This window comes from Condylura cristata, unplaced genomic scaffold (genome assembly GCF_000260355.1).
Source record: "Condylura cristata isolate star-nosed mole 26May11 unplaced genomic scaffold, ConCri1.0 scaffold00031, whole genome shotgun sequence".
NCBI lineage: Eukaryota > Metazoa > Chordata > Mammalia > Eulipotyphla > Talpidae > Condylura > Condylura cristata.
In genome coordinates this window covers 4,546,530-4,563,465 of record NW_004567132.1, presented here as the reverse complement: position 1 = coordinate 4,563,465, position 16,936 = coordinate 4,546,530, and the positions used below count along the sequence as shown (strand labels likewise).

Sequence of the window (16,936 nt, the reverse complement as noted above, 5' to 3'; positions counted from 1 at the left end):
TTTAGTGCTGTGCTTTAACCCACTGTGTCACCACGGAGGGCCCTCATTTAAATTTTTTAAATACACATTTGCAAGCTGAAGTTTCTCAACATTTTAAAGATTATTTTCTCTTGCATTTTCATTGAAAAATCTTTTTCATGCAGAGTTTAGTTAAATATTAAACTATTTCTCAATTTTTTTATAGAGTTTCAAAATTTCTTTAATGGGATATTTCTTTACTCAAACTTAATGGTGAGAATCACCAAATTGGGGCAGCTTTAAGATATTTAAAATTGTTTAATCTCTGATGATACAGCAGCTACAAGTCACGTGGTTCTGAAATCTAAATTAATTAAAACTAAGATGTGCGCCCTGATGGCGCAGCAGGTTAAAGCACAGCACTAAGAAGCTAAAGCCACTTCAGCAAGAGTTGGACTCCTGGCCCCAGAAGTGACTTATATGTGCGGCAGACCTCTCCTGATGCGCCTGCTGGTTCCCTTAGCAGTATACTTTGTCAGTCAGCCTACTCTGTTCCCTACTATCTCTGGTGAATCCTCTCACTGCCTCTGCACCTCTGGCCTGGACCCCAGTTCTGTATGCATGAATAAATAAATCTTTCAAAAAAAAAAACAACTAAAATGTTTCCTCTTTTTTGTAGCTTCATGTCTTACATATGTCTTAAATTGATTTTGAGTTAATTTTTGTGTTTGGTGTAAAATAAGAGTATTTCATTCTTTTCAAGTAGGTATCCAATTTCTCAACACCTATGATTAAACAGACTACCCTTTCACAACAGTATATTCTTAGCAGCCTTCTTAAAGATTGTTGGTAATACAAGCATAAGTTTATTTTGTGCTATCTCCTATAGCCTACCATACATGTATGGATCTCCTTCTATATTAGTAGCATAATGTTTTCATTACACTTTATAATTTGAAATCAGGAAGCATGAAGCCTTTTCCAGCTTTCTTCTTTCTCTAAGTTGCTTTGGTATTCAAGGTCTTTTGTGGTTCCATGCACATTTTAGAATTGTTTTTTAAATTTCTATGAAATGTGTCACTGAAATTTTGATAGGAATTATACTGAATCTTTAGATTACTTTGAGTAGCATGGACAGTCTAATTCTTCCAATGTAAGCACACAATCTTGGTAAAGACTTTTTGGGACTGACATTAAAAACACAAGCAATAAAACCAAAACATAAAACTCTACCAGAATAAAACAATTCTGCACAACAAAGGGATTGACAAAATAAAAAGGCAACCTACAGAATGGAAGAAACTATCTGCAAGTCATGTAACTGATAATGGATTAAAACCCAAAGAATTTAAGAACTCACACAATGCAGTAGCAATAAAACAACCCAACTGAAAAGCAGGGAAAAAGCCTTTGTCTAAAGACAAGCAAATGGTCAAGAAGAATACATGAAAGGTACTTTGTATCAGTGACTGAAAATCGAAACATCTTACTTAAAACTACTAGCAAATTTGAGGCACAGAGCCTACTGACTATACTCATACACTCATTTTCTCTTTCTAAAGCCTCCCCCACTATCAACATCCCACAGCACAAATTTTTGTTGCAATGGATGAACCTATACTGACACATCATCATTACCAAAAATCTGTAATTTGCATTTGGATTCACTTTTGGCATTTGAAATTTGATGGGTGTTGGCAGATTTATAATGGCATGCACCTACCAATGTAATATAGTGAACAGACTTTCTTAAAAACTCCTTTATATTCCTCCTATTTATTCCTTCCTCTGCTTTATCATCAGTGATCACTAAGATTATGAGTATCTCTAAGATTTTGTCTTTTCCAAAATATTACACAGCTGTAATTATAAAGAATGTAGTCATTCCCAGGAGACTTTAATTCACTTAGTAATATGCATTTAAGATCCTATGTCTATTCATGGTTTGATTGCTTTTTAACAATGAGTAATATTGGATGTACTATAGTTTTTTCATCCATTCATTAACTGAAAAGCATCTTAGTTTTTATAAACACCTCTGTATATATTTTTGGTGGATCTAAGTTTTCAGTTCCTTTGGGACAATACCAAGGAATATGAATGCCAGATCCTATGTTAAGATTATAGCTGTACAAGAAATCGCCAAACTGTCTTCCACAATGACTGTACCATTTTGCACTTCCCCAGCAATGAATGAGCATTCCTGTGGCTCCACGTGCCCACCAGCATTTAGTGTGATATGACCCGCATGTCCAGTGCTCAACAGCATTAGTGGCAAATGGTTACCTTAATGAATAGCAACAAAGAATATTTCCAACAACACAGAAATCTGCATTGGAATTGCTACTCTGCTTACAACTTAATGGTTTATGCATTAGAAGAGAAATTAATGTGACAGCTTTTATTTTTTTCTCTGCATAAATGTTTCACTTTTCCCATTGGGCTTTTGACAGTTCTTTATCTGTATTTGCTCAGAAGTTCAAATACCTCCTCAGCCACATCTTAACATCTCCTTTAACAAATTATTTAAACCTCTCAGTCTGTTTCCTTATTCAAATTATTTATTAGTTTATTGTAAAGAACTAGTTATTCAAGGTCAGACAAAGTAATATTCATGTTAAGTCTCATTTGTAAACTCTTTTGGGTTAGGAGTTTGTTAATGTCTCAGTATGATACTTTGAGGGCATGGACTGAAGGCAAGAGCTTAATACTGTATTTACCTGATCTGGGTTTTTGTAACCCAAAAGTAGATTTGCTGCTTTTATATCACCATGAACATATTCATTTTCATGTATATATTCCAATACATCCAACTGTGAAAAGAAATAGATAAGGTTATACTGCTGTTTATTTAGAAATTATGATCAACTTGAACATTTTGATTATAGCATAGTGTGGGGGTTGTTTTCATATTATCAATGACAAAGGGATGCTTTTAACAAATATGTTATTTTCTATCCTAAAATATCACAAGTACTTATTGCTCACCCTGGAGAAAAGTTGAATAAATTGATCCTCAAATATCAAGTACTGTAATTGAACCTCTGATGGAAAGAAACCAAGATTCAACAATGCTTATACCTATTGCCTATACTCTTGACAGGGTAGTGGCCAAATCATGCTGTGCGATAGAAAAAAAAAAAAAAAACTAGTACAACTAGAGCTCTATGTTGAGATAACCATGAGGCCTACTCAGTATGTCTTCACCCAAATGATAATCATAAATCAAGTTTGGGGGACCCCCCCAAACCAAAACACCATTTCCATGAGCATGAAGAAAGGCATTTGCCCTCTGTATGGTAATAGAAAACTCCTTAGCTTCCTCTTTGAAGTTCTTGAGCCTTGTATATTACATATACCCAGAGCTCAACAAACATTTGCAGGCCACCTAGGTAGATAAATGGAAGACTGGGAACAGTAATGAGTTCTATTTGCCATATCCCTGGCAGAAATAGTTTCATTCTATTTAATATGGAAAAACAAAATGGAACTTAGGCAAACCAAACACAAACAAGATAAGACATATATGTGATATAAACTAAATGTGCTCATGGGTGCTATTAAGATTTCCTTGCTTCATAGTTGACTAAGTATGCATTATTCATTGCACACTAATTATTCCCACCAAACTTACAGTAAAGACTTTATATCACTACCATACCATCACATATTTAGAATGGAAAATAATATATTTTGATATTGTTTGCATTGTTATAAATATAACTGATACAAGAGGTGTTCCTCTCTTTTTCCTTTTATAGCAAGTTTATTCTGGTATGTAAATAAAGCTGGGAGGGAAAAAACAACTCAAACCTAGAGTCAATGCCTAATTGAGTTTGTACTGCCAAACACAGCATATTCTGTCACTTATAAAGCCCACTGTTATCAATTTCACCAAAATGGCCTCTATTTATAAGAACTGACATTTCTAGGGCAATAATTCTTCCCTGATAATTTTAGAAAGGGCAAAGATTTGTATACTGTAACAAGCAAATAATCTGAAAACAGAGTATATAAAACAAGTCATTCTTTCTTACCATGCGGATACCTAACTGCAGGACAGTTGACTTCTTAAAAGGTCCGTTCTGGTCTGAGATCTTCTGTAAATCTATTCCCAGTCTTTCCATTACCATAAATCTGTATCTGTGAGAAGGAGATATTAAGAGAGCTTAGTAATGCCTGAAACCATATAGTGACAAATTTGAAACAAAGAAAAATATGCCCAACCTAACAATGGAGTATGACCCAAGGGAGTATTAGCCAGTAGAGAATGATTATGCATTAATAATCTGTTTTTCTACTTCTTTGCAGAAAGATAATCCTCAGTATTTAGTTTACAGTTAATTTTCTAGTAGTCAAGAATGTTGTGCCAAACCACTCGCACACTATCTTAGATTAGGAAGAGAGAGCAGTTTTTCTAAATTAAGTAATCTTGAGTTTAAATTTTCTCCACCACTTTCTTATAATGATATTGAAGAAATTTTTGGTCCATACAGGTCTTATTTTTATTCAGCTAATTTTAATTTTTTTATTCTGTTATTTTAAGTTGTATAACAATTGATATGCAAATTTATATTGGCCTTAGGTGTATTATGTAATAATTGTGAAATGATCATTAGAGTAAGTCCAGTTATTATCCATCACCATTTTGTTTTTTGACCTTCCATAAATTGTTTTACAAAAACCTAATTGTATGTGCACTTTTATGCAGCATACTTTTTGCAATACTATCCCATTAATGTTTACTTTATTCTGACTTATAACACTCTAAGAAAGTTTGAGCAAAGCATCGACCTCAGGATCTCCTTTATCACCTAAGAAATAAACATAATATCTCTATATTAAAAACTTATTGAAAGAAACAAATGGATATCTAATGAATGACATTTTTAAAACCACTTTTAATGAATTATGTGATGACTAACTATATTTGGTGATTTTAAAGATATTTTTACTGTTTCATTATTGTGCCTCTCCTTAAGAAGTGGAACTTAAGTTTCCTCTAAAGTAATGACTTGCTTCTAACAAAGATAATACAGTAAAATGATGGGACATAACTTCTATGATTAGACTATACATAACACTGTCTTTCTTCTTGGATGCATGCTCTTGTGTGTGAGATTTTGTTCTACTTTTGTCCTCATCCTCCCTTCCATATAGGGAAAATAGGCTGCCATGTCTTTCTAACATTCAGGCAGTCTCTACAGAGACCCATGTGGTTAAGAAAGTGAGGGATACTAGCAATTAAATGAGTGAATTTTGAAGCCTATCTTCTTCATCCCACCTACAGCCTCATCATTGACGGTGAAAGCACATTTTCCCCACTTGAGTCTTGAAGTAACTGCAGCCCAGCAGACACTGTCTTCACTCTTGTGAGAAGCCTGAGCAAGCAATCGCCAGGTAAACTTGCCATAGGTTCCTGGGCCACAAAGACTAAAAAAATGTTAATTTGTTGTTATAAGTCATATGTTTTGAGTAATTTATTGTATAGCAAGTGACATCTAATAGACCACATAAGGAATAGCTATAGGACAACATTTGATTATAATAAATCCATTTACCTTCTTCCCTTAAATTCAGTCAGACCAGATCCATAAAAGAGTGGAACTCCTAAATAATCAAGTTGTTTGTGTTCTATCCATCTTTTAACTACAAAGACAAATTTAACAAGAAAAAGATACAAGATTTTTAGAAAAATAGTTTTTATTTTCCATAGATGCTAAAGCTTATTTCTTTAATAACCTCAATAGAAATTAAATCTTTCTAGAAAAAAATTTAGAATTAATATTTTTTTTTAAAGTTCACTCTATTTGTTACAACAACAATTAACACAAAAACAAAAACTAAAAATTCCGTCAACTGAACCCTCCCTGGTGGTGCACCAGGTTAAAGCACAGCACAAAGAAGCTAAAGCCACTTCAGCGTGAGTTCGATCCCCACTCCGGAGCTGACCCATATGGCATGGCAGACCTCTCCTGGCTTGCCCCTACTCCCCTCAGCAGTGTACCTCACCAAGTCAGCCTATTCTGCTCCCCACTCTCACAGCCCCTGAATCTCTGGCCTGTACCCAGTTCATATGCAAAAATAAATAAAGCTTTAAAAAAATATTCAGTCAAGTATAACCAAAATAAAAGTAGTCAGTCTTCTATATATTCACAAATGTTCCTACTCGGGAAAAAATATTCTTTAGATGTTAGTCAAATTTCCAAAGATAATATACTAACTACCAAAGGATCAGCAGAAGGACGGTTTTTTCTTCCCTAGTAATTATAAATCTAAAGGCAGGCCCTCCTTGGTGGCACAATGGATTAAAGGGCTCACTATGAAGCTAGTCAAAGCCACTGCAGCACAAGTTCACGAGTTCGATTTCTGGCCAGGAGGGTAACCCAAATGGGGCAGCAGGCCTCTTCTGTCTTCACCTGCTGCACCCCTCAGCAGTATACTTTGTCAACCTGCCTGTTCTGCTCCCCACTCTGTCTCTGGTGGATCTTCTCATTAAAATATATATATAAAGGCATGGTAGTAAAAAAGAAATAGAAAATAAACAGAAAAAATATTTTACTTTGAATTATGTTATACAGAAATTGTTTTAAATTTCATATAAAAAAACAAATCCACTTAAGTCATCAAGTAGCTTATTTAATTTTTCACTTTTCTACCATATGCTTAATGTTTAAGACAGCTCTACTGATAAAAAAAAAAAAGTCAAGTTTAATGGATTCTATTTGTCACTGTGACATAATTTAAACAGAGTAAAGACTACAGTTTTAATGTCTAAAAGGTTTTAATAAGGAAAGCAAAGTTAATTATTGGGGCCAGACTCATCATTCTTTTTCCTAAACAAACTTAAAATGTTGACTATACTAGTCATTACTCATACCCATGTCTTTAATTCCTCCACTTTTATTCTTCAGTTCAACTCATATTATTAAATAGTAAACTTCTTTAATAGGTAGTTCCAATACCTGATAATCCAGCTCCAGTAAATATCCTAACATTCAGATTTCTAACATCTTAACATTTAATCATTTCCATACACCTGACCTCAATCCATTCTCTGAGCATTCCTTTTGTTGATGTGTCCATGCAGTTTTAATGCCTTTTATTCATCCTTCCAAACCAAATGGGTTTTTATAAAACAAACAGTTACACTGTATATTTATGCTTAGTGAACTCTTAGAGTTTACATCAACAACCATTTTATATAAAGTAAAGCAGTAACAATTTTGAGTTAAAAAGTATAACCTGTCATTAGATAATATATAAAGATTTTTGTATTATCCATCCATCTTAATTTTTTTAAACTTATAAACAATGTATCATTTTACAATAGTTTCTAACAGAATTTTCCAGAAAGCCAGAAAGACAAATATATTAACAATCAACTTAGCAAACACAGATATGAACTATGCTAATTTACTTACTACAGTCTTTTTTGGCAACTCTTTGATAAAATTTAAGTTCTGAAAATAATGGGCCATTTTCTTGATATTCCTATAAAATAAAACAATAATGTTACTGGTAAAGAATCTTAAAAATGCAGGTAGGGTTTCAACTGAAATTTGAGTATGCATATGTAATACATAATTGTATTTGAATCATTTGTTATAAAACATATGTACTAGGTTTCCTTCCACTAGAGATCTCTGCAAAGCATTCAATAGATTTGAAAAACCTCATCTTAAATTTTAACGTAATGTAATATAGCCACCATACTGCCTTACACATGAAAGCTATCTTCCAATGGAAAGATGTTCATAAACATACTGAGATTTGTATACACACATACACAGAAACTCACTGTATGCTAACATGCACCTCAAGTAGAATATGTTGCTAACCACTCTGGGTTCACTTATATATGATGCTTTTAACTAGGTGTCTACAGTACTTCATTCACTTTACTAGGTACAGGAAAAGAAAAAGAAAACCCCACCCCTGTCTTTAAGGAACTTACAATTTAAAATAGGGGAGGTGGAGGAGGGAAAGGAGGAGTGGAGAAGGAAAAGAAAGCTAGCTAGATACGAGGCAAAATATAAATGTTAATACAAAACAAAGTTTTCCAGCATTTTTTAAAAGATTTATCTGTGATAAAAGAACTGGGGTACAAGCCAGAGGTGTGGGAGATGAGCCGGGGCATGGGGGGTGGGAGGAGTCACCAGAGACATAATTGAGAACAGAACAGGTGGGACTACTGAAACACATTGTCCAAGGGAGCAAGAGGCAAGACAGGAGAGGTCTGCTGTGCCTCCCTCCTGGGGATCAAACTCATGCTGCAGTAGTTGGTGGTAGCTAGATACCACTGGGACTTTAACTCCTGCATCACCACCAAGGAGGCCCCCAAGCTTTCTAGTATTTACACTTTAATAATATACAAATGTAATATTAGGCTTATTGATAAGTAAAACTGAAAAGTAAGATAAAAATAAAAAGGTCAAAATATCAAAGAAAAAAGTCAAACATATATGAAATAAGTATTTACAAAAGAGCAATACTTACCACTTTTATTACATGCCTTGCATCTCTATCTGGTTTATTTGTGGGGAAAGCTGCAGAACATACATAGTAGAGAAAAAACAGTTCCCAATTAATAATTATCAAATCCCAGACACTATGCTAAGCTCTTTACATATATTTATTATAACCTTTCAAGCAAATTTTATAGTAGATATCTTCTGCATTTTACAAAAGGTCCTCCTAAGGTTTAAATAATTTGCTCACTAAATTGTGTTTGCTCATATGCAGCAGGTTAGATACTATAACTCAAATTTGACACTACAGTCCACATTCTTTATCAGCAACCATATTTAAATATTTATACATGGAAAACAAAAAGATGATATTAAATGTATTGATTCAAAGGTAAGAGAAATATTTTCTAAGATATATAGCAATAGCATTAAATCAAACAAAAGATGCACTATAAAATACATTGATTCAATTTTATTAAATTAAAATCTACAGTTGTTTAGAAATGAAAACCAATTCATTTTAAGTATGAAGTAAAAAATTTTACTTCATAAAATTCCAAAATCAGGTTAGAATGGTAACAAAGGTTTAAAAGTCACCTGAATCTAATAACAACTATTCCTACACTTAAAAATATGTATCTCATAATCTCATTTCAATCACAACTTATGTTAGTTTATATTATTTACAATCTGTATTTCAGATATCATAAATCTAACTTCTAAAAATTCATGTTCAAATCGATCCTTTCCTCTATATGTAAATAATTAAAAGATTACTCTTCACTTTTGATGCAAAGTTGACCTGTATATTATCTGCAATGTGAAGTCTAGAATTTTGTCATTTATCTATTTACTATTCACCCACTTTTCTTCATTCTTTCAACTAACTGATTATTTATTTATCCACAGGCTAGGAACTGTGCTGTTACAATGATGCTTAAAGGAATATAAGACAGAAAAATTATACAACCAGTATTAAATGTGATTGAAAATTAGTACTTGTTAGATTGGGAACAAGAATAAATTTGGGGGGCATAATGTTGCTGTATTTATCAAATGTGCTGTTCTGCATCACAAGTTCTAACGTTTTCTTTTTTTTCTTCTAATTGTATCAACTCTTGTCAATTCATCCCATAGCTATAAAAATATATTCAAGTATATAAACTTATTAATGTACACAAATTCTTTTACTGTTGAATAAATGTACAATTTTAACTATCTTCATAAATTTTGATACCAGCAATGCTATTATAGTTGAAAATTGAGTTATATTTAAATATAAATTCTACTCAAACCTGTACACAGAATCAGAAACTATACCTATTTATATCAACTAAACATTTTTCATCTTTATTCATAAAGTCATTTCAATTTTGCTCAGCCATGTAGTAGTCTCAAAGGAGCTACAGAAGAGATGGGTTATACATATCTAAGGAAGGGTACAACTAAAAGTATAAAAAGAAAGGGGCTAATACACAGGAGAGGTGACAGAAGTTACTCCTCCTGCCTTTTGGCAAGCTATCTGTGGTAGTATGGTCCTCAAGCCCAAGGGTTCCTGATACAGAAGTTAGTATTAACCTCCCACTTCTTGTCTAAAAGCAAGTGGTCCTGGCAGCATGCAAATCTTTAATGCAATAGAATATAAAATACTAGAGAATCCAGAAGGAAAATAGGAGTTTCAACTAGGATAAATAACTTACATTGCCATTGGGAAAAAAAGACACCCAACCAGTCCAATGGTCTATTCCTTGCTGACTTTAATCAGTGTACCTATACCACATTATAATCCAAATTTTCTTTTCAAATTACTCCCTGTTCATATTATCACATGAACACAAAGTATTTGCATATAACTTGAAATATCTCCACACTTATCATTTGATGGCTACGTGTACTCTACATACATGGTATCTGCTTTCATACTCCAGTGGAAAAATCAGACTTCCATTGAATTTAACCACACAAATGTCAAACTAATAATAAATGTTAATGGGCGAGGTAGATGGCACTGTAAGAATATATAGTCTATACAAGAGGGAATGCTTGACCTCAAATAGTTGGGAAGGTAGTAATGAGCTAGATGCAAATCTTGTTAATAGTGAACTGTCTAATGAAAGGTTTTAAACGTTTGAAATATGATTGAGGGCTGGAAGCACATAATTAGATTTGCATTTTGGATAGATTATTACACTACAATTTTGTGAAGAGAATGAAGGGGAACCAAAGAAGATATGGACGGAATAGTAAAGATTTCATCTTTGTAGATCAGAAAAGAGAGTACTAGATCTTAAATTAAAGGGTTAATGGTAAAAAAAAAAAAAAAAAAAAGCAGACCCCAGGGAGTTCAGAAAATGAAATTGATAGAACTTAAAAATGGAAGGAAAGGGATCTAGTTTGTTAACCAACAGCTAATTAATTTATTGGACTGACAAGAATACTTAATGGTAAAAAAAAAAAAAAAAAAAAAGCAGACCCCAGGGAGTTCAGAAAATGAAATTGATAGAACTTAAAAATGGAAGGAAAGGGATCTAGTTTGTTAACCAACAGCTAATTAATTTATTGGACTGACAAGAATACTCAGTCATAAGCAGTGGTAGTGCTGAAAGTTAGTACTCTCAAATCTTAGGCTAGATTTCTGACAAGAGGTCCGATGGTAAGAAGTGCAGTGTGAACCCATAACACAGTTATCTTCCTAGCACTTTTCTGATTGTTGGGAAATGGAGCTAGTTTCTCTTTAAGAAGAAAACTATGTGGGCTAGTAGAGCTGTCTTTCATACCTATCCTCATTTATTTGACAGAGGTGGGCGCATGAATAAGTCTGGCTAACTATAAAAGTAATCTAAGTCCACAGGCTACATAGCTAGTCCAAAAAGGGCAAAGTGGGTCAAATATATAAAATAATTTTCCTTAGGGTTGATGTTATAGTTGATAAATAAGATAGACCATAAACTGTACAAGATACTTAAATCCTAGAAATTGCAGTGATGGCTTTCCCTCATTAAATGGCAAATAAAGTCAGAAAAACACACCTATCATTGAGGAAAGTTGGATTAATGAAGGGAGAAAGTGAGCTCAAGTGACACTGCTTAAGAACTAGCTATAACTGAAGCCAGCAGTCATCTGTTTCTCAAGTACGTCAATTCATCTGAGTTTCGGATACTGGCAACCAAAAAACAAACAGAACAACCTATGAAAACCTGAAATAGGATGTAATCTGGTACAAAATGTCAAAAGATTGGTAAAGCAGAGAAGCCAAAATATGCTTCCTCTATAAAATAACAAGAGTGGGTCCTCCTTGGTGGCACAGAAGGTTAAAGCATAGCAGTAAGAAGCTAAAGCCACTTCAGCATGAGTTCGATCCCCACCTGCCCCAGAGGTGACCCACATGGTGTGGCAGACCTCTCCTTACCCTCCCCTCAGCAGTGTACTTCATCAGTCGGCCTGTTCTGCTCCCCACTCTGTCTCTGGTGAATCCTCTCACCACCCATGCACCTCTGGCCTGTACCCCAGTTCTGTATACATAAATAAATAAATCTTTTAAAAATAGCAAGAATAGGCCCTCCCTGGTGGCGCAGCGGGTTAAAGCACAGCACTGAGAATCTAAAGCCGCTTCCGCATGAGTTCGATTCCCGCCTGCCCCGGAGGTGACCACATGGTGTGGCAGACCTCTCCTGACCCACCCGCTGCTCCCCTCAGCAGTGTACTTCATTGATCTGCCTGTTCTGTTCCTGACTCTATCTCTGGTGAAGTCTCTCACCACCCCTGAGCCTCTGGCCTGTACCCCAGTTCTGTATGCACAAATAAATAAATAAATCTTTAAAAAAAAATAGCAAGAATACTCAGTAAAACAAATTAAACTTTCTTAAAAATACGAAGTTTATCTGGTTAAAAGAAAAGGTGGGGGTGAGGAGGAGTCAAAACAGAGAAATCTAAAACCCAGAGACTGCACATGAGATATTAGGAAGGAGGCTGCCCAGGCCAGTAGCCAAGGAATGAGAATTAAAGCTCTCCTGTGAAAAGGGAGAATTCTCGAGAGTACAAGATGAAGAAATTTTAAGACCACCACATAAAGTCAGATGGCAAAACAAAGTGCTATCTCCTCAGTATTTTAGGGCATTTAAAAAGACAAGGAAATAGGGTGAGAGAAGAAGAGAAAGGGAGTCAGAGAAAGAAGGAGAAGGAAGGAAAGGGAGAAAGAAAGCATGGAAGAACATTTGAAAGGGAGAATATAAACAGGCAGGAACCACCGTCTCCAAGGAAAGAAAAGTGTCTGAGTCTGAGGAAATGCACAGCTTATAAGTATTATAAGACTGACTTTATCAGGAACTCCTAATCCAATGATAACTTAGAACTCTTGACAAAAGCAAAATATAAATTTCCTTTAAGAGACGCATTGAAAGCTTAGTATTTCTAGAGCTAAAGCAGAGCTAAAGGTGAGACAGTTATTCAAAACTGCAAAACGGAAGACAACTACCAAAAAGAAAAAAACCCAAGTAACGCAGATCTAATGAAAGAAATCAGGAGAAATATTTCTATGAAAATAACTGAATAAACTGGCTGTAATTAAAAAAGAATCAGATCTGTTAACTAGTGACCAAGAAAAAGGAAGTAAGCTTGAATTTGGAGAAGACAAATATTGCAAACATACTAAAGATCTATCTTTTTCTCAGTAGAATATTTAACAAAGTGTATTATAGTAATAGTATGAAATATATGACAGCAAAGAAAATGAATGAAATATAGATACTGTAGCAATATACATACATCTTAAAGACAAAATGTTGAGTAGAAGTCATTACATAAATCAGAATGCATAATTATTTGTTTAGATTGCATATATACATTCTGCAATGAAAACAGTGAAATAAAAACAGTAAAAACCATAAATAAGCCAGACAGCTGTTTTCTATTACATAGGAGGAAAGAGGTGCTGGAGCTCTGGAGACAGGTTACATTACACTGCTGGACTTGGGTGGGGACTTTGAGTTGTTAAGTTTTCTGGTAACTTTATGTTATAAACTTTATTTAGATAGTAAAATATGCAATACAAATATAATAATTGCTACATAAAATCTAATGAATAGATTTTATGATGAAATAGTGCTAAAAAGAAAATGAATGAATGAATTACATTAGCATGAGGAAATACAGAATTTGGCATTGAGCAACAGAGATGCAAGTAATGAAGAAGAAACTATAAAACACCAAGGGACTGGGGGTGGGGAGGGAAGTGCATGGGATTATGGTGATGGCACACGGGTGACATGGTGATGGGAAACCCGTGGGGATTACAATTGAGATGGAAAAAAAATGTACAAAGTGATGTAAAAATAAGCTGTTATAAAATTAAAAAACAAACAAACCAAAAAAAAAAAAAAAACACAAACAAAATTTGTGAATGAGCAAATGGAGAACAGGCATTTGAAAAATAATTGTCTGGCCTAAAAATCACAAGTTTCCAGCAAGAAAATTTGTTTATCTGGGCCCTCACTGGTGGCGCAAAGTGCTAGGATACAGTATGTAAGCTTGCCACAGCTGCTTCAGCTCAAGTTCGATTCCTCACCTGGGAGGTGACTCACAAGGTGTAGCAGACCACTCCTGACCACCCGCTGCTCCCCTTAGCAGTATACTTCATTGAGCTGCCTGTTCTGCTTCTCACTCTGTCTCTGGTGAAACCTCTTACCGCCCCTCTAACTCTGGCCTGTACCCCAGTTCTGTATGCATAAATAGACCTTAAAAAAAAGTTTGTAAATCTATAGTTAAATCCACCAGTCAAACCAAAGATTAAAGTTCTAAAAATTAACATGATGTAAAATTACATAAAAAGGTGGAAGTGACAACAGACTTCTCAATAGCAAAAAAGGAATACAAAGACAATTGAATTATATCATTTTCATATGCTCAGAGAAAATAATTTTAAGTCTAGAAAAGTACACTAAAAACAGATAAAAATGATTTGTAATAAAGAAATATAGTGAATAGAATTTAAATTCTGTAATGCCCATATGTTATCAAGGAGAGAAGTCGAGACATTGATTATCTTATAGTTTGCTAAATCAAGAAAGTTTATGGGTGACCACTAAAATTATAGAAATAAATTCATCAAAATCAGAATAAAGAAAATGGAAACAGGCCCTCCCTGGTGGCGCAGCGGGTTAAAGCACAGCACTGAGAATCTAAAGCCACTTCTGCATGAGTTCGATTCCCACCTGCCCTGGAGGTGACCACATGGTGTGGCAGACCTCTCCTGACCCGCCCACTGCTCCCCTCAGCAGTGTACTTCGTAGATCTGCCTTTTCTGCTCCCCACTCTGTCTCTGGTGAAGCCTCTCACTACCCCTGAGCCTCTGGCCTGTACCCCAGTTCTGTATGCACAAATAAATATTAAAAAAAAAGAAAATGGAAACAATCTAGTGGAACATAGGAAAGATTTTAACAGATAGAAAAGACAGTAGATAGAAAAAAGACAACAGTAAATACTGAATATACTAATTTTTAGCCACATAACTTTTTCATATTTTAAAATCTCTGAAATTGAACTGCATCTCATAACTCTTGAAACTCAACAGCTGTTGTCAACCACACGTGTGTTTGACACAATCACTGTCTGAACACTCACAAGGCCAGTCCTACCTGTCCATTCATCTTCACTTCAAAGAGTTATACATATCGCTACTACCACTACACACTACATCTGTCATTTACAATGACTTGGTACTCAAAAGAAAAATTCTTATCTAAGTAAAAAATGAATTAGCCAAGGGTCATAAATTTGTTATTAGTTTAAAACAATGTTTATAAGTATATAACTGCAACAAATGAGCTCCAGATGTAAGATTAGTTTTAATGTACAGTGTCAGAATTTAATGCTCAGTTTTAGGTATTAGATATAAAGAAGGTCCTATATTAACACAGGAAGAATGATTCAAGAGAAAGATTATTATTAAGTTTTAAGAAGATAATGGAGGTTCAACATACCTAATATAAAATAATGATATTATAATCAATGGCATTTGAAAAATATGTGCTAGTAACCATGGTTAAATCTGAATAGAATAAGTTCAACAGTTAAAGAAAAACTATAAGCTTCATGAATAAACAAGTAAGCAAATTTATATTATTTGTGAAACACAATGTAGAGAAATCAAATAAAATGACAGAAAATAATCTAGCCAAAACTAGTTAAAAGAAAGCTGGAAAACCAATTTCACAAACTCAGTAACAAACAATTTAAAAATGGACAAAAGACTTTAGAATAGACATTTTTCCAAAGATGATATGCAAATAACCCATAGGTACAGGTCAGGTACATATAAAGGTACTCACCAGGAAAATACAAATCAAAACTATAACGAGATAAAACCCCACAGTTAGCAAGACTATTATCAAAAGGACAAGAGATAAATGCTGGCAAGAATATGGAGAAAAGCACATAATCACATCAACTGATGCAGAAAGCAATGACAAAATTCAATACTCATTCCCAGTATAAACCCTAAGTTACTAGGGGAGAATTTCCTCAACTTAGTAAAGAAACCTATCGCTAACATCATTCTAAGTATTGAGAGGCTAAATGCCTTCTCCTTAAAACTGAGGTAACTCAGTCAAGTCCATTTGTACTATTCCTATTTAATAATGCAATGAGCCATAACAAAATAAGTAAAAGAAATATAGATTGGAAAGAAAGAACAAAGTGTCCTCTATTTACTAATGATATAATTGTCTATGTAGAAAATCACACAGAATCTGCAACCCCCCCCTTCACACACACACCATAGTCTTAGCACAAGTGATTTTACTAAGATTATGGACGGTAAGGTCAACACACACACATACACACACACATAATTTTATTTCTTTATACTGATTCCTATATAGAGAGAATGTATATTTTTGAATCTGATAAAATTACAACATTACTGTAATTTTCAATAGTACCAAAGTTTAAAAAAAAACCTGCATTTGTTCTCTATATTAAGGTTATAATAATACTAACAAAAAGGTACAAGTACATAGTAGTACAAAGAATATACTTAGCGACAAAAATATTTCTGGAAACTAAAATGCCAAGTATAACTTGGGCAGAAAATACAAAAAAAAAAAAAAAAAAGCCCACAAAACAAAAACCTAACAATATAATACAGGACAAATATGCTAAAAACTACAAATGCTTATGAAAGCAGTAAAGACCTGAAGAAAGGGAGAGAAACATTAATTAGAAGAGTAAACATGTAAGAATACCAATTTCCCCCAATTAATCTATAGATTTACCTCAATACTAACCAAAATCAACAAGGCTTTTTCGACATAGATTACAAAATGTACAGGGAATGGCAGGAACTAGAAGAACTAAAGTAATTTGAAAAAGAACAGCTTAAAGTAAACACACTACCCAAATATTTTTCAATAGCAGGCATATCCATTTAATAAATCTGACAATACAGAAGAAATGAACCAATTTTATGCAGAATGCAGCTGAATATTAAAAAGATTATAAGTGAAACCCAA

At 34.0% G+C, this 16,936-nt stretch overlaps 1 protein-coding gene across 2 annotated transcripts in view; it reads right to left on the bottom strand.

The window, feature by feature from the left end:
- VRK2 (vaccinia related kinase 2) overlaps positions 1-16,936 on the bottom strand; it is an 86,159-nt gene that overhangs the window by 52,366 nt on the left and 16,857 nt on the right. For both annotated transcript variants that reach the window (XM_004691417.2, XM_012731548.1), the window contains exons 3-7: positions 8,458-8,507; positions 7,383-7,452; positions 5,520-5,607; positions 3,996-4,101; positions 2,679-2,771 (exon numbers count right to left, since the gene is read on the bottom strand). In XM_004691417.2, coding sequence (XP_004691474.1) covers positions 2,679-2,771; positions 3,996-4,101; positions 5,520-5,607; positions 7,383-7,452; positions 8,458-8,507 — 407 coding nt within the window. The remainder of the gene's footprint in view (positions 1-2,678; positions 2,772-3,995; positions 4,102-5,519; positions 5,608-7,382; positions 7,453-8,457; positions 8,508-16,936) is intronic.